At 44.9% G+C, this 24,806-nt stretch overlaps 1 protein-coding gene across 2 annotated transcripts in view; it reads right to left on the bottom strand.

Annotated features, from left to right (window-relative positions):
* Window positions 1–8,226: 8,226 nt before the first annotated feature.
* The window catches only part of LOC100120686 (flocculation protein FLO11), a 72,846-nt gene continuing 56,266 nt past the window's right edge, over window positions 8,227–24,806 (bottom strand). For both annotated transcript variants that reach the window (XM_016984734.3, XM_032598661.1), the window contains exons 3-7: window positions 23,722–23,762; window positions 14,738–14,888; window positions 14,595–14,645; window positions 14,321–14,436; window positions 8,227–14,252 (exon numbers count right to left, since the gene is read on the bottom strand). In XM_016984734.3, coding sequence (XP_016840223.1) covers window positions 9,675–14,252; window positions 14,321–14,436; window positions 14,595–14,645; window positions 14,738–14,888; window positions 23,722–23,762 — 4,937 coding nt within the window. In that variant the 3' untranslated portion in view covers window positions 8,227–9,674. The remainder of the gene's footprint in view (window positions 14,253–14,320; window positions 14,437–14,594; window positions 14,646–14,737; window positions 14,889–23,721; window positions 23,763–24,806) is intronic.

Raw genomic sequence — 24,806 nt, 5'->3', positions numbered from 1 at the left:
CGGAAAAAAACATCTGTCCATCTGAGCAAGAATATTCGCTTTGTCGGTGCATAAGATCGATACTCGTCGTACCTGTAAAAGTCGCGATGGGTCATGACAAAGTATAGTAGTGAGCTGTTCAGATGCTCCCGAGACGCGTGTACGTACATAGGTAAGTATACGCAAGTACACGGCGCTGACACCGCTGGGTATTTCAAAATCGACGCTTGGCTCATTCGATTACGAGTCACGTCGAACGCGCAGAGAAGAAAGAGAGACGAATATAGCAGCCATTATTGTTATGACCGTAATGATCGGATGCATTTCGACGTCACTGCATAGCAGCGTGTTGTGAGCTAGAGAGCGAGGGCTTAGTTTGCTACGACAATAGCACAGGTGTACCTGCTGCGTTAAGGTTGCACCGATACCGATTGCACAGTCGGTAAAAAAAGTTAAAAAACTTTTATTGTATTTTTTTTAACTATATGTTTTTAGCGAAACAATCATTCTATTGTCTCTGTTTGATGACCATTAAGAGGTCTGATTTTGCAGTGTGGCTTCATAATTAAATGTAATAAATCGTGTTTTGATTAAAGAACGCATGAGAGGTGAAGTAGATTTGAGCTTCAGGCAATCTAGCAGTACGATATCAACTCGTTCTATAAAGACGGGCTTCAGTAGTAGCTTATTTTAGATAATTTAAACAATAATTTAACCAGAAGGCCCATCTAGCTCTGTAGACTGAAACTGGATGGCTCGGCTACAGCCTTATCCAGGCCATAACTTCAAGTTGCAAACCATAGAAAGAGACATTGTTCTGATTAATTTATTTGATCGATCACTTGTGGTTAGAAGTAGAATTTTATCTATAAAAGTCATCTGGTGCATCAGATGAAAAAATCAAAAGTTTGCTTAAGTGTTTGTTGGATTTCTTTATTTATTAATAATTATAAAATATTCAACGAACACAATATTCTCCAAGGGCTGTACATAAAGCGAATCCTCGAAAACTCATTATCGATGCTTAATAGCCGAAGGAAGGCAAGGCAGGTGTTGCATTGAGGTCATTAGAGGCTTTAATGACCACTGATTAGTATTTTCAACAGCTCACGATTTAGGCTCAAGTGATCATTTGCTCTGGGAAAAAGGATCAATCGCTTTTCAATTCGACGATTCGACGAAGTTGCCTTTTTTCATTTCTGGAAATTACACGGTGATCGGAATGCGTCGAAGGTGTACGCAAGAGTTAATCTGCTGCGTTGCGTTTTAATTTTCGTTGATCCGATAGGAAAGTAGGTATGCGTTGAAACATCTAATGCCGATCGATCTTGTCCTTATACTTACTGGTTTTTTTAGTGCAATACGATTTAAAAAAAATATATAAAACTTGAAGCACTGTGACGCGTATTTACGATATTAGAAAGTCAGCAAACTAAGAATGAAATTAATTATCGTTTTCTATCGATTTTCAAAACAACGCGATAAATCAGCGTTTAGCGTAAATTATGTTTTGTTGTAACAAAAATAATGCCCCTATAACAATTCCATTATACATCTCTCTTTATTTTCATCATAGATCTCTTCTATATAGCCAAGCGTTTTCAAAGAGCTCGACTCGGATTATAAAAGCGCTTATCTCATAAAAGTAATGATACATAAAACAATTAAATTTAATTTCATTATTACACTAAAACTTTACGACGGCACGTAGTTTTCACATCACGTTGATGCATTGCAGCATCTGTGCAATCCACAGGGCATCATCAAAAATTATAAATTTTGAAATCTCTGTTATGTTACATCAATAGTATATTCTCATTTGTGTAGAATTGAACGAAACCGTCCGAGTTCAGCAAAATCGTCATCGGCATGAAGTCCGACCAATTAAAAGCCTACCTCTGCCAAATGAATCCATTCGCCATCGGTGCAGTTTTCGCGCCGTATCCGCGGCCCGCATACGCAATCAGGCGGATCCCGGCGGCGCACGTCCTGGGATACTTAGAAGCGCCCAAGTCCCAGACAGCGTTGCGCCGAGCGACTCTATATGTCTCTATGCCGCACGACGGCGGCAACAGTGCAGAGGCTCTTCCCACACTCGCAAACATATCATCATGGCCGGGAATATAACTCTGCCGCAGTTTGGCCCGTAATGGCGAACTCTGCGCCGGCTCGTTTTGGATATGACCATCAGGACGTCGTTATTCCGAGCGGCTGAATTTATCAACGAAAACGATCGTTTGTTGTCCATCGCGCAGCATTATTAGCAAATGCCTATAATACATACAAGAATGCGTATGTAATTAACGTTGTTCTATAAACCGCATAAATTAAACATTTTCTGTACGTTAGAAATCCCGATCCCCGCCACGCACAGCTATAATAACCATCATTATTAAAATAAAAGCGACAAGCCCCCTCGTCGAAATTCAGGCATTCCTTCGAACGTTTGGGCTGCATCTCTTGCGCGCGCGCATAAATTCAGAAATTCAGCAAAGCAGCCCGGCGTAATAAGTAAGAACGGGCGGCGCGCGTTGCGGCAATGCGCGGCCTCCCTCGCGTGCGTCGATCGCTGCCTCGCGATACGCGCTCACGAAACTCGCTCCTCTGTGCAGCGTATATTGTGCATGCAGGGAGACGTGCATCTCTGATTAATTGCAGCCGGGGATGGGGGCTCTAATGATGCGCGCGCTGACGCGATTTTCGTGACAGAATGCAAGGACGCGCGTGCCTACTCCGTCTTCGCGCAGGTACCCACACACACACATGCGAGATTTTCTGAGAGCCATGCGGATAATTGCGCGAGAGGAGCGTTGAGCGATGCGATTAATTATTAATCTACGGGAGTGTTTACACACGTACTGGGACCTTGAATTCGCAGACGTACTTACGGCCGTGTGAGTAGACTCGGAGCGATTCCATCCGAGGAGTGGATATGATTGACACCCGTTGATGTAGGCTGATTCGTTCAGGGAGTAATTTAGTCAATTATACTGTGGTTGCCATGAGGGATATAGAATATGAATTAATTTTAAAATTCGATATTCAAGCCACGACAATCGATAATTTTCATCGACGATTTTTTTCAATGTTGTAATAGTGATAAAATAGAATAAAGGAAAGGGTATTGGCGATTTGAATGATCGTGCGCGCACTTTAGGTAGTATCGATTCCATCTCCGGGATTGTTCAAAGGTCGCATTTGAAATGAATCATCGCTGCGGCCGTAGCAATTTCCACACACACTTATGTGCACTATCTCGTAATTATCCAGCCAGTCCCGGGCATTACAAATAATGCAAACGGCAATATTTTACAATCCACCAATTATTTATAAACAATCAATACAAAAGAAACGAGTCTCTTGCGCAAGCAGCACGCAACGCTCGTGCTTTTTTCCTTCAGTAAAAGTTCTTCGAAAAGAAATCGATATTTGCATAAGAAAATTGATTGAAGCCGACGCGTCAAATCATTAATCCCACAGAACGCGAATTTCCCGACGTTACTCCCTCATTAACCGTGAAATACGAGGTAGTAAAATCCTCCGCGGTAGCCTTTCCGTGTTATGCGCGAATAATTGATACGGCGTCGAGAGAACGGCCGTATTAAAACAGCCGACCGCCGCCGCCGTCGAGTCGAAAAAGCGAGAATCGCTGTTCGCTTGATTTACGCGGAAGCCTCGATAATGTCCGACAAATTGATGGAGACGACCAGCGTATTTCACCGGCGGCGCCTCCGTATGGCCGTCTGTCATAAATACGCTCAGCTGGATATCTGCGTTGGGCTATTGTTGTGCCGAGAGAGGGAGAGCGTTTATCTGCGCTCGCGGGCGGTTGCATTGGGTTTATCGGCGAATGAAAAATAGCCGCGGATATGTCGATGCGATTTCGATCGGCGCTCTACCTCGAATGGGCGTGTGTCCCGCTCACTGAATTGAAGTGTTTACGGAAATATAAAGCGAAACGCGCATAGCGATAAATCAGTCGTTTAAAAACAACGCTAATTTAGCTAAGCTGCGTCCGTTGATTAATTTTATCGATTCGACGTATTGAGGCGAGTTATTGCGTTGAAAAGTCACAGAGGCGTAAGGACAAGCGAAAAAGCTCATTATTCACGGAAATCGAACGAAAACGAACGCCAACAACTAAAGTCTCTCGGATGCAGAGAAACAGGTCATCCGGCCTAGGTTACGACGAAATCCCCGCGCGCAGCCCCGCCGATAAGCAATCACAGAGCCCCTTCGGTATACGCTCGTTTCCACACAGGCTCTTCCGGCGCGTCTCCTCTCGCAGCCAAAGTCCGGAGCGACGGCTGCGCAATTCATTGAAATCAGGCCCCTACTCATTTAAATACAGGCGCGCGCTCGCGAGTCTGCCGCGTGTACACTTGCTCATTTAAATGAGAGAAGATAAAGCATAGGTATGCGTGCGTTCGTTTTTCCTCCGGATTTTTCTTCGACGCGCGTGTGGCGGGGGAGTGCAGGTAAATAAGCATATAAGCGCGCTCTCGTGCGGACTTTCTCTCCGCGTGGCCGTCGCGTCGTGTGCTCGTTATGAATGGCGTGGCGACTTCCGTTTTGAATTCTAATGCGAGAGGAGCTGGAGGTTTTTTACCTATGCAAATCGTGAGAATCGATTTTGATGCCTTACATAAAGGGATGTATTATACGCCACCGTGAGCCGGGTTTCGTTTTTCCTCGCGCGTATAATGACTCCGTACACCGACGTATGAGTATGAGTAATTATCTTTCGATCACTGAATCACGTTCGTCACAGCCCAGCCCAGTCGACACCGATCGATCCTCACCGAAATCAATGATCTCCGAAGCGCGTTTCTGAGAGAGCCAATTACCCAAGACACGATAAAACGATCAACCGCGGGCGTGCGGGAGGAAATCGTCCCTTCCCTTTCATCTCACGTATCGGAGCACTCGCGGCGCATCTGACGTGCACCTCTATATAGACCCCTACCTGCAGCGTGGAGTCTACTTGTGGCCGGCAATTATCTTCGCACTCTACTGCTAAGGCGGTAAAAGGTCGTCCGATTGCATCAGAGCTGCACACAGCTCGTGTGCGCTGCTCTATACCTACACCTGTAGGTATCACTGTGTGTTTGTGCATACAACAATATGTGCGGTTGGGTTACGGAGAGTTGGCCAACGCCGCTGCCGCGGCTCAATTAACTTTAAGGCGGGTTAACTCGTGATGCCGCCGCCGTTTCTAGCCGTCGTCTCGTTGCAAGGACGCCTGTGCAAAGGTGCGCGTGCGGGTTCCTTTTTCGAATTTTCAAGCTGCAGCAATAACATTAACACAGAGTTTTAGTTGAAGAAAAGCGCGGGTTTTACACGCGGGCTCTGATACGATCGAAATATAAATCTTTGCAGCTTTCTAGGACAACGGCGAACCATATGGTCTCCTGCGCTATCCTTCACAGTTTTACCTGGTGTACTTGGAGAAACGTATACCGTAACGTTTTATGTCCCCCGTATTCCACTCGCGTTATTTCAAAGACACCGTCGGCGCGGTGTACGAGATGAAAAGTTAAAAGTCGCGCTGTATTATCTCGTATACAACAGGCAACGAGCCGCGAGCGCGGTATACATGTGGCTAATAAAATATTATGAGCTATTCACGCTTTGCTCGTTAGACTCATGATAGACCCATTTTGTCGAAGAATTTAAATAAAAGCGCACAATTTACCCTCCAAACTGCACAATTTAGTCTAATTAATTGTAAAATTGCAGTTTACGTCATTTTCAGCCCATAAATTATTTTGCATTTTGATGGATGAACCTGTGGGAAAATCTCAAACAGCAAAGTCGATTTTTTCCTGACACCACGTTCGACTAACGTTTCTACATGCTTAGTCTAATCACTTAACGAGGGAGAAATCTTCGAAATCTCAAATATTATTACCTGTGCACACTACGATACAATCAAAATAGCTCCAAACTCGCGCGGACAGGCCAAATTTATCGAGCCCTGCTTCACGACTTACACATACCGGCGTCGAAGAACTGCAGACTATACATCCCATCAACTTGTCGAGATTATTGTGCAACGTCGAACCGACATTTTTCGCGCGAATTCGCTCCCCAACAAAGTATATCCACTCGCGATCATAAAGATGCGCCTATGCAAGTCGTTCGCAAGCTGTAGGCAGGTATATAGGTATATAAATGCGGGCCCGGGTCACGCCGCCACGATTCCCGCATTTGTCATAGCGACGACGACTGCCGTGCTAGACAGAAATCTATTTAGCGCGTGTCACGTCAGGCTCCGCTTCGCTGAACTTTTGATACATATTCCATTTCTACAGCGGCGTCGTCGTCTTCGCGCGAACTGACGCGAGCGAGTAGGAATTTAATCCGAGGCAGCGGATTTTTCGGACCGCGAGTGTAGCTGAGTGATCTCGTTCTCGCGGTGGTGCGGTAGCTGGCGAGGCGCCGGTTACGTGTCGTGTGATGTGCTAGAGCTGCTCGAGAACTTTGCTCGAGAGGCTCGATGATTTCGGCGGTGTATGTAGTACCGAATTTGGACGCAGCTGAACATAAATCATGCGAAGTACATGGATTATGCTGTCGCCGATGAATAGTTAATTAGGACGTTTGAGTAATTAATCAAAATGGAATATTCACTTAAATATTGTCAATCAATTACATCACTCATTCGACTCGATGCATGTGCAATAAATAATAATAAAAAAATATTACGATGGGCCAGATGAACGTATAACATTTCAGCAGTTATCAACATTAGCGTCGCGCGTTTCTTGCAATAACATACACACCCGCCGTCTAGCTGCGGACTTTGTCTCATCCCTCGCCATTATATACGCATTAATAATCTATTAAATTTTTCCCCGATTCGAAATTGACTCACGCGCGAGCGGCGATTTCGTCACCCCATTAAAAACACTGGTCGCGACTGCACGAACTCCTTTTAGATATATTTCGCTCGTGCGCAGCTCGTAACCCACGCGACTCTCCAAATTGCAAGCATGTGTGTACCCGTGTAATTATTATCTCATCTTGCCCCCCCCCCCACTCGCTTTTCACTTATACGTATACTTATACTATAAATATGTACATAACCCACACCGTCTCTTTCTCTCTCTTTCGCGCTCTCTCTGTCTCCGGTCGCCTTACCCCGTGGGCACACGTTCCATCCAACTTTCACGATGATTATCCGCATTCGCATTTTCATAACTCCGGCGAGAAAAACTATACGGGAGAGGAAGATGCACGCGAAGGGCGATGATGAAAAAATTATTCTGGAATGCAGCCGAATGGATGATGCCTCTCCTTAGTAGGTGCTTAAATTACTGGATGTTGCCGAGGCGCCTCTCTCTCTCTCTCTCTCTCTCTCTCTCTCTCTCTCTCTCTCTCTCTCTCTCTCTCTCTCCGAGCGACGATTAATATTTCCCTTCCTTTCCCGAGTCGATAATACGCAAGACCCGTTTGATTAATTTTCGCAGTATTCCCGCATCGAATAACGCACTTCGCGCGGGATATTTATTAAATCAACTATTCGACAGCGATTTCCCACACGGACGCAAATTTCACGGCTACAGCTTGTAAACAGTTTATGCACGGACGAAAAATTCACAGCGATACCTCCGGTATATGGGCCACAACAGCCGTCAGACTGCATAACAAGCGATATCCATTCGGTTTACGAGCTTTTCCGCGCCTCCTCGAACTACTATACAGCAGTCGCTATACACTCGCTCGCGCGAGGGAGATCGACATTGATGGCTGCGCTCGTGCTCGGTACGTTTATCTTCTCACTCGCGCGCCGGGCGTATAATATATATTCTTTCGCCAGCCGTCGAATCGTTCGGGATTGCCTTGAAATATTCGCCCGAGCACTGACGGATTTCCCCCGTGTGCGAAAACGCCCGGCGCGAGCGTGATGGATACGCGTAGCTCGCTTTCGTCGCCTGCACAATGGGCCGTCTGCTCCCCCGCGCGAGTTTTATTCCAACGACTTTGCCCTGTACGCTATTGTATGGAAATGAAGAATAAATGCAGTTTCAAACTTATTTTTCACGAGTACTTCTGCGGTTAAAGCTCGCTTTTGTTCAATTTTTCCTCGTCCCAGACAAAGTGCTTCGTAAACTTGGCGAATATATTCGCGCTTGAAAAATCGACTCGCGTTTCTCTCGATGTTGGAAGAATTATGTAACGCTGTGAGCCACCTTTCTTCTTCCAGTGATAAGGACTATTCGCGCGCAAGTAAAACGCCTGGTGTATAATATATTATAACAAAACCCTCATTTATTTATTCACATTCTGTACAAACATATTTTACATAAAATCGATAAGACTACTTCATAATCTCACGCATTCACATCGAAAAAAATCTGCTTATTGCGCGTGCGCTGTTTTATGAGAAAAAAAATAAAAAATAAAACAAAAACACCATATCGAGCATTCGAGCGATCCCGGAGTCCGGTATCATCATCATCATGCAATGTATCGATCTTTGCTCCGGGACCGTCCTTACAATTACTGGATTCTTCTTTTACTTTTGTTTACCGACACCGTACACATGTTTTTATTTAATGATACATTGTTCTCTCGAGTCTTAACGAACATTGACTTAATGATTATACGTAGGAGGGGAATAAATAATTTTGATTCTCAACGGTCTTATATATTTAACGTCTTGGCTATGGAGAATATTCAGCCTGCTGCTTAAGTATCTTCATCTTTGTTAATAAACGCTTCCATTCAATATATTCTACGTAATATATGAGTATGTTAGCAACTGCTCTTTTTATATAGCTGGCAATTACATCTGAGACAAGTTTAGTATGCGGAAAGGAGCTATTTCGATCGTCAACTTCAGTTGAAAAATATTAGTAAAAATTGTTCATCCTATTGCAGAGGAAGTCACGTGCAAGCTGAAGAAATAACACCATTAAAAACTTAATAAGTACAATAAGTAAAATTTTGAGAGCAGTTCAGTGCATGTTTCTTTCGATCTAAGACGTTTCATCGTTATTTTGACGTTACATGCTATTATGCATATATCGAAGGATAGAGTTTCTCATAGACTACACTACAATAGATGCAAGTATTTCTGTGATAACCCGTTCAGGCGCAGAGAACAGAATACATGTATAACGAGTCGTAATTAGGAACGAGATAGACGAGGACGTCTTCTCATTTAACTGTCGCGAGGTCGAAACTCGAGAAGAGGACTCTCGTATCCTTCTTTATTAACCCCATCTACTCATTTACTTTTACATATAGAGAATAACTACAGGCTACGGTAAACGATTCTTCGCATTCACAATGCGACCGCCGTACAATATCATCATACGTCGACGCGCGCCTATAAATATACGGTGACTCTCTGTCGCAGCGTCGATTATCTTACAGATTGTTGTTCAATCGAATCAGAGTCCTCGAGTTTCGTGAAAAATTATCGCTAAAAGTTACTTAGTCCGTTTATGCTGGCCAATGTTTTGCTTGTTCGACAAAAATCGGGCGCACGATAGCTACTTTGTGACTGCTCGAGCATACAAAAATTTCGCAATACAAATTCCAAATACAAATAATCCATCGAGTACAAATTTTAAATATAAAATTAGCGTAATAAAAAATTCTCGTCGCAATGTGCGTACATAGCTAATCAATCAAGAAACAGACAGTCGGCGAGCGATCGTGCCTCCCAATTGTGCGCATCGACTTCAACCCCATTTGGCGGCTATCGTGTAGAGCGACCTCAGAAGATCTAGTGCTCGGTTGTCCGATGCGGTCCCTTCGTCCAAAGAAGACACGGCATTTCTCAGCTGAGCAGGTGCTACCCTGTCAGATCTCGCGATCGCGTTGTTGGACGTCACCTTCGAGTAAGATGGGTTTGATTTGACCGTCGTAGTCTTGAACTTCCGGCCAGAGCGACTTCTGAAGGTCGTGACCGAAGGCTCGCTAGGAGCCGGTGTCACGGTTGTTGTGGGCGTCTCCGCGCTTACTGTGCTGGGTTTAACTGTATCGCTCACTGTCGATCTACCGAGTGGCAGGTGCAGCTTGCTGATGCCTCGAATTAGCTCTCGAGATTCCTCGGAGGTAAACTCATTGACAGGCATTTTGAGGAGAGCGTTCAAGAGCTGCTCTTTTTCCTCTTCCATTGTCTTATTCATAGGGCCGTTGCAGTGACTTATGAGAAGAAGCACCAGCTGTCTGACGGTGGCATTGTTATCGGCCTGCTTCATCACCTTCATCAGCGTGTTCGTGCTCGTTTCGTTCAAGTTACCGAACATTTGGTGAGCTTTTTGAATCTCATTTTCAGTTACATTGTACACGCTGATTCTCGTGGGAATACCGTGATCTCTAGGCGGTATGGCGTTCGTTGCCGTGATGGACGAGGTGATGGTCGTGGTGATGCTGGATCTCGTGGTGTAAGTCGGAGTTGGCGTAGCTGTGTTCTCTGTGTTTGCGTAGATATTGGGCAACAATGTGAAAGCGGTTGGCGAATCGTTATTGTTCGAAGCCCATTGCCAAGGAGTCGATGGATCGGTGATGAAGTTCTGAGGTGTCACGGCATTGCTGGCCTCGTTTTTAAAGAAGTCATCTTTAGACGACGGAGTAGTGCTTCTGGAATCGATGTTGGACGACTGGGTTATTTTTGGATCATTGTCCAAGCCACGGTTTATGTGATCCGGGTCGATGAACACCGTTGTCTCCCATAACTGGGTCACCGTAGGCGATGAGGTCCAGTGATGATTGGTTGGATTGTTGGTAAATCGCTGATTATTTGCAGGTTTTTCAGTCTGGCGGAAGCCGTTGTCTAAATTATTGAAGTTATTTCCGAAACTAGAATGAACGCTACTGGCTGTCACGAGGTTCTCGGATTGGTGCTGCTGTTGCTGCTGCCTAGGTGTAGTCGTGTCATAGTACCTTATCCTGAATGGCTCCTTAGTGGTAGTAACTGACTCCTGTGGTCTCTTGTAAACCGGAGTAACACTGCTACTCTGTGACTTGGTGTTGCTTCTAGTGCTACTGGAGATCGCGTTTATGGTGTTAGAGGTCTGATAGTTAGGCTGAGCAGGTGGCGTCAAGTCATCACGGAGATTATCGTTAACACTGGCACTTGGTTTGCTAGGCGCAAAGTTTTGCGGAGCTGCTACTTCGTAAGTCGCTGGAGTCGACGATGCGACGTAGTTGTCGCTTATAGGCGTTGCGTCAGAGGGTTTGACGTACTTGCCGTAAGGAGCTTGGGTATTGGCAGAATTGTTTTGGAAGCCACCGTATCTGCTGGGTTCATTCGGAAAGTAGCTTTCGTAGTCCTTCCCAGTGTTACTTGAGCTGCTGACACTGTAAGTGGTGGATTTGTAATTCTCGACTTCGTTCAGCTTCTTTGAGTCAAAAACATTGTTGACCCGATAGGCGAATTTGTTATTAGTTTTCTGGTCATTTGGCTGGTTGATGTAACCACTCTGAGCTTCGTTCAGCGACTCATCCGGATACTGTGTGGTCGTTGAGAAATACTCAGGCGTGTAGAACGGCTGGTAAGTCGTCTCTCTGACAGTTTCAGTTGTTTCCTTAGCAGTTTCGGGCAGCGGAGTAGTGGTAGGCCTCCTTCTCCTTACACCGTTATTGTCATCCGAGAAATCGAGAACTTCGTCCTTCTCTTTCGTTACAGATGGGTAATCCTCCGTAGTTGTCGGAGAAGCAGTTGTTTGAATCTCATTTTCGCTCTGAGGCGGCTCAGTCGGTCTTATTTCAGTAAGTACTTTCTTAAAGGTATCTGGATCTTGCAAGTAAGCGGAAAGAGCTTGCGTAAAGACCTGAGCCAATTCTCTCAATTTAGTGTTATTCGACTTTTTCACACCGTTCAGTGGACCTTCGCTCTGCTGTATATCCAAATCGCTCGTATCCTCGTCAGTCAAATTTTCATCGCTGTTGTCGTAGCTCGTATCGCCAGTTATATTGTTCTCGAGCGCGTTGTTTAAGTTGAAAAGTTCGGCATAAGAACTGATCGTGTGCTGAGTTAAAATACTGGATGGCAACTCGATGACGGAAGTGTTCTTCTTTTCGATGGGATTAGCCGTTGTCTCGAAGTACTGAATGTCAATGGCAGAGTCGGTCGGTCCCTCATCGTCATCATCAGCATTGGCAAAGTACAGCGCTAGAGAATGCAAAGTGGAAGGCCCAGAGGAACTTGGTATGTCCAATCCAGATCTCGAGTTATTGATGTTATTCAAATTTAGATTTGGAACAGATCCTTCCAGGCCTTGCAAAGACTTCAGCATACTCAGAGCGTGCTCCCTCTCATTCTGCGGTCTGTTGTCAAGGGCATTCGTCTCGCTGATGAACGTAGGCGGGGTAGTTTTTTCTGGCAAGTAAGTTGCACGGTTACCTGATTTTCCGAAATTCGACTGAACATAGTTTTGCGGAGAGGGCTTGGAAATCCGATTCTTGGAGACTTGATTGAAGCCTGAGCTGACTGATGTGTAGTCAAAGGACCTAGGCGTCGTCGTAGTGGTCGTGAAAGCGTAGTTCTTCGTGAACGGTACGTATGGGCCAAGCGTTGACATAATCTTTCCGTGCTGATAGGTTACACTTGTATCGTATGGGCTCGGCGTGCGACGTGGTATGCTCGAGTCGAAGTTTGCGCGATTGGATTTTTCAGTAGATGGGTTGATGTGATTCTGACGGAAACTTTGCGACTGAGACTTTGCTCCGCTCTGCGTGGAGAATTTGGGAGATCCAAATCTGGCACTGTCCTGTGCCTGAATATCTTCAACAAATGTTACGGCTGGGGTCGTGGGACCATTATCATCGACCGTGTTGGATGAAACGGTGTTTTGGCTAAATGCATCGTTGTAGACTACTGGTCTGATGGTAGTGAACGATCCAGAATAGTTATCAGTGAATCGCGTAGTATATTCGCTACTATCGTAGTTGGTAGTCGTGGTCACAGCAGGGGTCGTTGTTTCCCTGTAGAAGTCTCTGGTGAAGTAGGTTCTTTGAGTGGTTGGTGGAATAGTAGTGTAGCGATCGTTGTTGAAAGTGGTCTGAGTTGGATTTGTATTTCTATCGCGATAGTTCGTAGTCGAATAAGTGAACTGTGAATCAGTGGTGGTATAGTCAGGATACATAGTGGTCGTCTCGTAATTGCGGTAGGTCGTTGACTGCTCCTGTGAGCCCTGCCTGTAGTAGTCTGTATTAGTGTACGGCCTCTGAGTGGTAGTAGACTCCTCTTGTGGTGGAAGCGTCGTCGTTCTGGGCTTGTAGATCGGAGTAAAGGTTGGTCCAGGGAAGGCTGGTATGCTAACGCGCGATCGCACGAATGTGTGCGGACTGCTACGATCCTTCTGCGTTACCACCGTGGTGGGAGCTGTTGACTGCTGGAAATTATCGGTGGTAGCAGTGGGTGCTTTGGTGTTCGAGTAGAAACTGTTAAATTGGTTAGAGCTATGAGGCTTGTGACGATTGTTGTTGTTGCCTCTGGTCGAAGCAAAGGCAGCACTTTCGGCTAAATGCTGAAACTCTCTGATTGGACTAGCAGTAGAGGTTCGGAAGGTTGTGGTTTCCATATAAGTGGGTGTGACCTTCTGCACAGGAGCATTAAAATTCTGACGAGTGAAGCTGCGTGGCTTATTCGATTGTTGCTGCTGCTTGACACTCTGCTTGTCTTCACGTTGAGCATTGACATTTGCTGCTGAGCCGTAGTACTCGTCTTCCTGGCTCGATTTCACTTGATTGTTGTTGTAGTATTTGTTCGAACCTCTCTGATCATAATTTTGATTGGACTTTCCGTCATTGGAGAGAAGCTGGTTCTGCTGTCTGTTATTCTGAGGTTTATTATAGTCGTCCTTAGCACGAGTCACAGTAGTATCTTGGGTATAGCGACTCGAGTGAGTCGGCTGACTCTGAGACCTGGTAGTCTGCCTCTCGTAAATCTGATTCGGATCGAACGCCTGGGTCGTTTTCGTATTCTGGCCATCGGGTAACTGGTTCTGCGAAGCCGATGAGCCATAGGGATTTGATCTTCCGTTCTGACGTCCGTCGTAGTTGCTGCTCTGGTAGTAGCTGTTGCTGTTGTCATCGTTATTCGACCTATGAAACTCGGAGTTCATCTTCTTGTTCTCAATGCGCTTTCTCTCTTCCTCGGCGAGAAGCTCGGCGCTCTGCTCGTAGAGCTCCGCGGACTTGCTGCAGTCCACCTTAAACCACCAGTCGCAAATCAATTGCGACTGTTGGAAGATGGTACCGTTCGGACATAGGAATGAGATCTTCCGACTGTTATCGCAGATGTGGAAGACCTGAAAATTCAAGAATTAGACACGTGTTGCTTATAAGTTGGACGGATAAATTGGACTCGTATACGCACTTGGCAATTAGTCTCCGGATCGGCATAGTAACCGCCCTTCTGTCCTCGGCAGCTGAATGAGGTAGCGGGAATCGTTGTCAGTGCTGGGTAGTCCACTCCAGGTTGCCCCGTTATTTCTGAAAATAATGGAAAATGTAATTTTTCTTTTCAAAACACTTTGTTATTGTCAGCTTTATAGCCATTTCGTTAGAAAACTGATCAAAACTATATATGTATAAACATGCTAAAAGCAAAACGATTAAGGGCGTGTTTTAGCTGAAAAAGCATTATATACCCGCTCCCTGCTTGAGCCAGTTTCTCAAAAGATCCTTGTTTCCGAAGAAAACTAGGAACAAACGTTAAAAATCACCATGATGTTAGTATCGCGTTAGTAAAAACTGAAGTATTATATTTTGTTAGTAACGGAGTTGACAACACCTTGGATCATGTACTCGCCATTCTTTTCGGGTGCCAGTCTTTTTACGATCTTCCGCAAAGCCTCAACGTCCTCCACCGATGCCTCGGCGCTCGCCACATCCAGCTCGGAGAGAAATTCCGGTAGCCTCGATCTTTCCTCATCGCTTGATGTCTATAATCAGAAAACAAAAAGCATTAGAGTCGTGCCTTAGAAGACGAGAAAAACACTATGAAAATAGATTTTTGCAAGGAGTTATTACGAGCGTTAACTCTCGTATACATCATCGTAGTGCAAAAGCAAGTTACTCTGCGCTGCAGCAATAGTTCAATTTAGTTAAATTAACAGCGAGTGTTTCGCTTAATTAATATGTTCATTAAAACAAACTTAAGCATGCGTGCGCGCGTGGTGCCGAAAATAATTAACAAACTTTACGGAATACACGCTGAACTTTTCGTGTAAACTATTAGCAGGTTAAAAGCTCCTGTATAGCCGGTCTTGAAGCTACCTTCTAATTATTTCCTGCTGTTAATTGACGAGGGAATCGCATTAGTCGTGAAACTTTGAAAAAATTGCATCTTTCTGGAACTGCTGTTGTCCTCTATACAAAGGATCAAATGAAAAGCAATCGCCAAAACTGCAATGCTTCGCATTTAAGACCAGAGAGCGAGGAAGAAAAGCGATAAGCATAAAAGAAAGCGTCAAGAGAAAGAAAAAGCGGCGTTACGCAAGCCGCGCGAGAGGCGAGTAAAAGCTTGCGAGTCGCGTCCTAATCGTGCGCCCATATATACCGCTATGCGGCGGAAGCGCCGCGCAGTCCAGCTGCTTGCGCTGATACTCACGCAACGCACACAATGTCACTTCACGCGCCCGAGTTTCTTTCTCTCTCTTCCGGAAACGATTCGCTTATTGTTATCTCCGCGTGGCTCTAAAACCCAAAGAGATAGAGAGAGAGAGAGAGAGAGAGAGAGAGAGAGAGAGAGAGAGAGAGAGAGAGAGAGAGAGAGAGAGAGAGAGAGCTATTCTACTACTTCGTTAATGGAATCACGCGGCAGCCGCGGCTGCCGCGTGAGAACTTACCGAGATAGGCATCGCGCGACATAATACGTTACTCGAATGAAAGTTATGCCGGCGCGAGAGGATAATTAAATAGCTGCGAGCGCGAGACGATAAAAGAAGATAAACGAGTTTTTTATTACTTCATTCGACGTTTATTTCGGACGCGGCCCGCGTGTATATAAGCCTTTGTAAGATAGTGTGTGCACGAGTAAGTAGACAGACGAGTTGGACAGGAGGACTTTCTACAGGGGGAAAGAGGATGAATGGCGCGCCTGTCGAGCGGCAACCGTCTGAGCACCGCTGCACGCCGGATTGCTCGCTTGCAGGGGTTCCTACCAAATTGTGATATGTTAGGTATACTTGCAGGAGAAATTAGAGGACCAGTAGTAACGGACGGGTATGCTCGGACGTATCGCGCAGCGAAAGTTATGCAACGAGGGAAGCAATGAAAAATTTTGTAACGAACATCATTCCACCGCGATGAACATTAACAACCATCTGATCTTCTTAGAACAAACTTGTTCATTAATTAAGAAGTTCAAAACAAAGTTACATCCCTAGCGACCACGGGCGCACAATAATCTTCCTCCAATTACTCCGCGAATGAGTTGGCACACACTAGACAGCAGCTCGACTTATCAAATCCGCTTTTGAAACTTCAATCCGGTAGCAGAAGCAGCAGCAGCAGCGTGATTAGAGACACTTCAATTAAAGCCGGCTGATATACGTCCAAATAGAACTAACGCGTGCAGCAAACCAGATTCTATAGGTGCATGAAAAAAACACGACGAAAAAAATGCAAATCGACAGGTTCGAAGTCCTCGTCCAGAAACGTCTTGTGGATAACCTTCGAACGCGGGCTCGAATTAGTCCTCCTTAAGCTAATTAACAAGCGCGCTGCCTCTCTATTTAGCCTCGAAACTTTCAGCTCTCGTAGCGCACTGCACCGACTGTAGCGCGGCTGATGTAATGCCAGCGGATGAGTAGAGGGAAAAACCGATGCTTGCTTCGGAAGAAACTTTTAAGAAGCTCGTAAACTCGTAAATCTCGTCGCGCGAGATAGCTCGATTTTGTGTTTCGCCTAGCTGTCAACGACTTTTTCGTGAGGAGAGGGGCAAAAAGAGCAACGCTTAATACGTCGTTGGGATACGCGCTCGTCGTAAAGTCTTAACGCTCGGCTCTTGCGTTTGATGATTGAATACGTTATGAATCGCGTAAAATAGACGAATTTATGGAGAGTACTGTCTACTCTTGGATTTTTTTCATTGATAGAGAGCTGCTCCTTCATAATTCAGTGCACTTTGATCCTTCAAGTTTCTGGCTCGAGCGATGAATAGTAAACGAAAACGTTTCATTTAATGAACAAACGTGTTTACAGGCTAAAACGAGCAGTACTTTTTTTGTATAATCGCTGACAAATAGCAGACCATTATCAATTTAAAGACGCCCTGTGAAGCAAAAACTTGCTCTAATAAACGTTGTTGGGCCAAGTTTTCGCGGCAGCCCGCAAGCGTATATTTTCCGCGGGCAGTTTTAATCGATGAATATGCAGCTCAGATTCAAATTTTACGAGCAGGTGCAGGCTCCCGTTCGATCGCGCGCTCTTTTATCGTAATATACTACGTAAACATTAATTGAATAAGTTGCCGAGTAAAGCAACTGTAGCAGTTTGCGGCAGAGAGAAATAGTTGCAGGATGAGATAAGTGATTAAGTAAATACCAGCTATATATTTAGCCGGCGCGGTTTAATGCAAATACTTTCCGCGCGTTTATGGGATACTTTGGTCAACACAAGTATTTCGCCTGGCTTTATACTACATTGTTTACGGGCTTGGCTCCATAGATAATACTGTCACTGACCACTGGACGTGTAATCACGATTAATTTAACTACGGCCGACAACATATGTATTACACATTATTTCAGTCGTTTACATCAGAGGATTTCAAAGCTTTCGTGTTGCCTCAGTTACTACTGGTGTATGGTTATTGATTTATCAATCGGCATTGATATTAATCATCATCCAGCTAAACTCGGCATTCACATTCTATCAATTTATTATTCAATCAGCAAACACTAATAAAGTCGTAATGGAGATGTACGTGCACGTTATCACGATCACGCATGAAAATACTGTCTATTTCCAAATCTCCAAACTACAAGAATCCCTTCTCGATACACTTAACGTATTACATTCTAATATTCCTCGCTTTGAATGTATAAGGCCCTCAAAGCACATCGCATCCATTCAGGACACAGACATACATACACATCTGCGAAGTAGTCCTTATGCTATTTCTCTCTGTCGAAATTTTCGAGTAGAATACATTAGGCGCGCACAGACGGCAATGCGCGACTCCCTCGTTGCTCCAGTTAGAGCGCGATAAGTCCAAGGTCTCGAAGGGAAAGGCCTATTTCGCTCGCGAGCGCGTGGCAGATGTTACGGAGCGAGAGAAAGACGGGCTCTTTGCTGCATCCCGGGAGTTCCGCGCTGCACGACTGCCGGATCATTTTTCACGGTGCTGAGTACATTCAATGATGAGATTGTGTTCACCGCCTCACACAACAATGCGATCGCTTTTCGTTTCTTCTCTTCCTTATGAAAATCCGAGGAAAATTTAAATTCGCCCCCACTCCGACAAAGTGTCTTAATTGAGGCAAATAAAAAGTTGTTTACAGCCGACTAACGCAACGCCACCGTGTCTGCGGCTAAATTGAAAGAGACGTTTTCTGTAGCCGATCGCTAATCTCGTCGCGCGGAGAAGCCTACGGAGGAATGCCGGATGAAAAATGTGCGGCGGAGTGTCTGTGTGTGTTGACATCGCTCGCGGGAATTCAGGTAAATATTTTAATTGCCGGATAGTTCCGCTTTTTCCGTAGACTCTCGCCTGTATATTGGCTGTGGCGCATAGCTCGCGTTGTTTTTATCTATTGTTGCAGATTGTTTAAACGCCTTTGGTTATGCCACGCAATAATGGTTCGCCGTAATAAAACTTCATAACAGACTGTGCGATGAGTCTGCACGAAAGCTGAAATTATTATTTTCGACCTGATATAGTATACCCGAGTGTATACGCCTCATTAATATTTTCACTCACAGCGTAAGCTAACGTTCGTTTGGGAGCTGATTAAATTGCTCGCTGCAACATAAAAGAGGAGGTCTTCAGTCAGACAAATTCAGACAATATCAGAATTGAAAAACAGGAAAACAAGAGCTCGACTATATGAAATAAATGAACTCGGTCTTTCAAACGCACAACCAGAGATATCCAGTGTGGTCGATACTTGTATTCGCAGAGGGTTTATTCGTCAAAGACTCAGATATCTTCCCGTAGCTGTATAAGATCGCGATGATTCAGTTCGAAAGTTAATTTAGTCCGCATATAAAGTTATCGGCCAACTTTAAATCGTGGCAATAACTTGAATTTTTTCATTTCATCTCGACGTAGCATGATAACTTCGAAAGAAAACTGAGTATAAGTAATGAAGTTGCTAGCGAATTCATATTCGACTGAATGAAACGTCGAGCCGGCCAATAAATCATTTAAAATTCGAAATAAATTTCCCGGTGAGCACGCGGACGATGCAGCTGAATTATTAACTCGCACCTTCGCGCGCAACTGAAAATTTAATGAAAACTTGCAGAGCGAGCTGGCGCTGCTGTGTTGACTTCGATTTTTCGCCGCTGCGAATGTTTCCGCAAAGCAATTAAGAAGTTTCGTCCTTCTCCACTCTTATTTATCGAGTTACGGTTTATCCTGCAATTTCACGCATCTCCCGCGTCGACAGCCAGTCTTATTATTCGATGTCGTAATTAAAAAGCAATATCGCGGCCGAGAGCGATGGTTTTCTTTTTTTTCACCCTCTCTCTCTCTCTCTTTACTACTGCGCGCTTATATTTGAGATAATAAAGTGCGCGTGTTTATGCGATGGCGTTTCTCACGATTATTACACGCGAGGATGAAAATTTGTTATCGTCGTTTATTACCAAAGTCATGCGCGTTGGCTTTTTGCATTGTAAATTTTCAACTGTAGACTAGAAAGCGAGAGGTCTAATAAATATTAGTACACAAACCGCGAGAAAGAAGCGTAGTGCGGGAAACAATGACTTTCACCTCTTCTCAAAGTAATGCAGTGCTTCTTTTATTTTTTATTCTATTTTTCCGGATTGATATAATAACTTGATTCCTGCAATCATCCGCAGGCATCGTTACAAAGTAGACGAGATATTTTTGAATTGTGAACTACTTTTCAATTATCATCTCTCGTATCACATCTGTTACATTGTTTCGTTGAGAATGCTGAAAATAGTGCAGTGCAGACATTTTAAATTGCAAACCCACCAGATGAACGCTGCCGCGTTAAAACCGTTTATAAGTCCTAAGAGACTCATTTTGAGAACAATGCATCTTCGACTGTAATCGAAATGAATCGCTAACGAGATATTTCCTTCCTCTCTGAAATGATTTGCTCTCGGTGTATCCTGAGAACCGTAAAACTAATATGTAAATGCATCAGTTATAGTATGCTGGTTTATGGTAAACAAGATACTTCCGCGAAATTTAGTTGCCCGATATGATGAAAATATTGAAATGTAGAGCGCCAAGTTGGTGGATATGGATGTAGGAAACCAGGCAAGGATGGGAACGCGAACTTTGATTAAATTCTTGGAGAAGCTGGAGTACATCCATATCGTACGTGGATCCGCACGCAATAAGAAATTCGTCTAATTTAGTTCTGATTTCGTGTTGGAATTTCAGCCTAGCTGACGACTTACTCGCATGTCTATTAAAATTTACTTCGATGCATTCCGTTAAAAACGTTATTATTCTCGTATATATTTATACAGAATATAGAAAATCATTGATATTCGTATATTGAAACTAAGTTTTAAAACAGCACATTCATGAATCGGAAAACAGAGAGAGCATTTTTCAAAAATAACTATGCGAAACATGTAACTCTTTTTCTTCTAGAAAAAAAAAAATCAAGATTGGAATGCCTGCGAAAAGCTTCAAATCCCACGAAAAAATCAGGGATAAAATACATACACGGAGGATGATTTATAAAGAAGAAAATAAAGAAATAAAAATCTCGAAAAACAGAAATATTCCTTGTAGTTAATTTTCTCTTCAATTTAAACTGTAGTTCAAAGTACGTTACGAATTCAACTGTTTTCTTTTATACGGCTATTATGGCTTGGTGCAACTATAGAACTATAATTCGGTATGCTTGTACTCAGATCTATTTTTTTATCTCCGAGCGTATAAATCCTAAAACCCGCAAACGCTGTACTTCAGCCAGACAACGAGTCAGTCACACGTGCGAATACATAACAGCACAACAAGAGCCACAAGCGTAGCACAGTAGCGGCGTAACGTAATTCCATAACCGCGATAACTCGCGCGCGGCGGATAAGCGATCGGCGAAAAAAACGGAAGGAATCCCGCGTAATACACGTGTTAGATAATTTTATCGCGGACTGGCCATCATCGAGTGCGACCGACGCAACTGCGCGGATCCGGCCTCGCGTGAAATATGAGTTAAACGATCGTTAAATCGAAGCGGTCACGGCTTGCGCCCAGGGAAAAAAGGAGGTACACTTATCGCTCGCCGGGATCGGCCGTCATATGCACGCGCGAATATCGCTTTCTTTCTTGCGCGAGCCGCTCCATGTCGGAGAGCAAAAGAGAGAGAGAGAGAGAGAGAGAGAGAGAGAGAGAGAGAGAGATATTGCCCGATGGGTAGGGGGAGAATCTGTGTACCGGAATCACGGATAAACTGAGCGCGAGCCCGAGTTGTGCAAGGCCGAGAGAGATATGTTGGATAATAATAGCGTCCGTCGCGTTGTCGAGTGTATCTCTGGAATTGTTTCTGATTTTTTTATGAAATCTGGATTTCAATACTCGCTGATTCAATATAGAACGCAAATGTCACTTGTCGCACATCTGTGAATGAATTCTTCATTTATCTACAAGACGTCGCGAGATCATCTCTGCGCAACGAGAGCTTTAGTTTTCTTCTATAATAGCATTTATGAATTGTTAATACTCTGTTCACGGTAGTGCGATTCCTCCAGCGTTAACGGGTTCTACAAAACAATAAATGTTTCATCACTGATTATACAGTCTAAAATAAAACCAGCTGTGTGTATTTTAAAAATTACCATAATAAAATCTCGCAATAACAGCTCGAAACTCCTTCCTAAAACACTTCCACTTTTAAGCCAACAGAACCGCAATGTGAGTCGCGCGGCAGCTTATTTCTCTCGCGTCGTCGCGCGAAACGAGCATAAACAGAGGGCCTCCGTATACATATACACCGAGAGTATACAAGCCTCCCGCGAGTAGAGGGAAAGAGTAATAGGAGAAAGGTTTTTAACACGTAACAGCTGCGCCGATGAGGATGAGCCGTTCGTACCCACGCCTCCTTAATGAGCCCAGCCGAGAAAAATGTATAGGAAGAGTCGCACCGGCGTGTTTTGCCGCGAACGTCTTTAACGGCCTCCGGCGCTTCCGCGACTCCGCGTACACCTCAGCGCCTACGTGTATATGACTTCGGTGTACTCGCTCCCGAATTTATAAATTGAAGCGCCTGCAGGGGACTGTGATCGCGCTTTTTCCGCGGCCCTGACCGTGTATCGTCAGGCTAATGCTTGTGCTGGGTTTTTTTTATTCGGGAGAGAGAATCCGTGTTCTAAGTCGCTTTTTTTGAGAAGATCATTCGACTGCAAAAAAAGTCGCGGCGGAATGTCGTAGGTGTGAAGTTTTCGATGAGCCTGGCTTTCTAAATAGATTACGAAGAAAGTCGAGTACTATATGTCTACGTCGCGTTCTTTGTTCCTTTTTGTAGATTACGGAATTTGGAAGAGCGGTAATTACGTAGAGGGAAACTGCCAGACCACAGATTACTGGCTTTCCTTACAAAAGTTCCGAGGAAGCTGGAAGATATTTCGATTCATAAGCGAAGAAAATACCCTAGCTTATTGTGCGACCCATCGCGACGTCTTCCACATTACACACCAATCACGAAAACAAGCGCGTGATAAAAGCCGCGACTGCTCGCTTCCTCGAGTGCAGCTAAACAACAGCTTCTCTCTCGATCCGGTAGTCGTCTGCGCAGCTGCACAGTATACGGCGTGGCGCGAAAGCCGCGAATAAGCACAGGCCTCTGCAGCCATGGTATATAGCAAGAAGCGGAAAACGTCGAGTTGCGCGGCGCGCTAAATTTCGCCGCTCCGCGCGTGATTTCAAACGAAGAAGAGGCGAGACGTCGGGAGCGAAGTGGGAGGAGCAGGACCGCTTCCATAATACCATTGCATCACGGAATATCCCATTGTCTTGCCAATCTGATGAACGCCACCGGAAGCTCCGAAGCTTCTCTCTCACTCTTACTCTGACTCCGTCTCAGGATCTCTGTACACCTACAGCACGGTCTTTCGGTTGCAGTCGAGAGATAACGCGGATGTACATGCCGAAGCCTAAAGCAGAATTACACTTGGCACCTGGCGGAATTAGGAGGGAGAGAGAGAGAGAGAGAGAGAGAGAGAGACGCTTCATTTGCTTTCTCTGCGTTCTGGGCCGCAGGAATAGAGCGGGAGGAGTGCAGTGAATAAATAAGGTTGGGGATTATTGTGCAGAGGAGTGAATTGCAGGATGGTGTGTTGCCGATTGCGATACGGCGAGAGTGCCGCGCGCGAGCGAGCGACTGGTTTTACCGCACTTTTGAAATCGGAGGAAGATGCGCGCGCGCTCGCTTTTTTGGCAATAAACCCGCCCGTAAGAATCAGGTTTGGGAAATTGCTTGGGAATACGCATGCTAAGAACACAGGCAGTCAATGAGGATGCGCGTAATAATCGAATGACGATGAAGAAATAAATCGCGCTAGTATCAGTGCGAGTCTCGCCGTGCTCGGCTGTTTCTACTGCTGGACGAATCGATATCTTACCTTTTCCTCGCAGTGGCCCGGTACAAATGTAGCCGCAACACCTGAAACAGGAATAAAATCGACTGTTAGTTGTTCGTTGTGCAGGGTATTTCAAAGTATGATGGAATAACTCGAGTATATTTAAAATAAGATCAAACTAGGCCAACGCTGTTGCGCTTTCAAGAAAAATTTTAAATACATCAGCATAGGTACACACTCGATTCCAGGTCGGGATAGCATCAATTATGATCGACCGCCCATTCCCGACCCACTTTTTATCTCCCAAGCCTTTTGTAATATTGAGCCAAATCGTCCTCTCCTACTTTCCTTCTCGGACGCTCCTTCCGTATTCCGGAACCGAATTTGCAAAATTCACCCCACAGCAATAATGTAATTACTCAGCCTGAAAGAAGCTCCACATGGTTATAACACATCGGTTTCGTCTGTTCTGCATTTGCAACAAGCAGCTTTTTTCGTCGCGGTAATGCGCATAACGCGTGTCTAAGATAATGATTCTCCGATAAAGGGCGTGAAGAGAGTTTATCTCGAATGAAAATTCCAGACTGCGGATCCGGAGGAATAAAAAAGTCGTAAAGCCCAAGGTTTTATTTTGAAACTTCATTTTTTTCGACTTTATGATCGTGCCTTTTACGACTGGCCGTAACCGAGACACATTTCGAGCAGATAAAGAAATTATCTAAAAAATTCGGTTATACCTATATCCTCGCGGGTCATATCATTTCCTCAATAAAACGGCTTCAACTCGTCAGACAAACAGAGAAATTCGCGCTTCCATACTTCCGCGAAAATTGCAAGCCCTTCCATATTCAACGGGCAAACTCGTAATTTCGTTACTTTCCAAAAGCTTTTAAACGCTCGTTCGAAACCGCCGATCTCCGGAGCCGCAGCGCAGCGGCAGTTGCGGCAACAAAAAGAAATCGTCCCCTAAACTGCCTTGAAGCAATTCTCGGACTCAGCGGTGTGCAGCAGCGCCACCGCAGCACCTGCATTTTAACGCTCTGCCCAGGCACACCATCCCCCAGGCTCTCCGGCAAATATTCATGAGCGCAAAGAGAGAGGAGAGAGAGAGAGAGAGAGAGAGAGTT

This window comes from Nasonia vitripennis, chromosome 3 (assembly GCF_009193385.2).
Source record: "Nasonia vitripennis strain AsymCx chromosome 3, Nvit_psr_1.1, whole genome shotgun sequence".
NCBI classification, from domain to species: domain Eukaryota; kingdom Metazoa; phylum Arthropoda; class Insecta; order Hymenoptera; family Pteromalidae; genus Nasonia; species Nasonia vitripennis.
The sequence above is the reverse complement of the archived record's forward strand: the minus strand, read 5'-3'. Positions and strand labels throughout refer to the sequence as shown.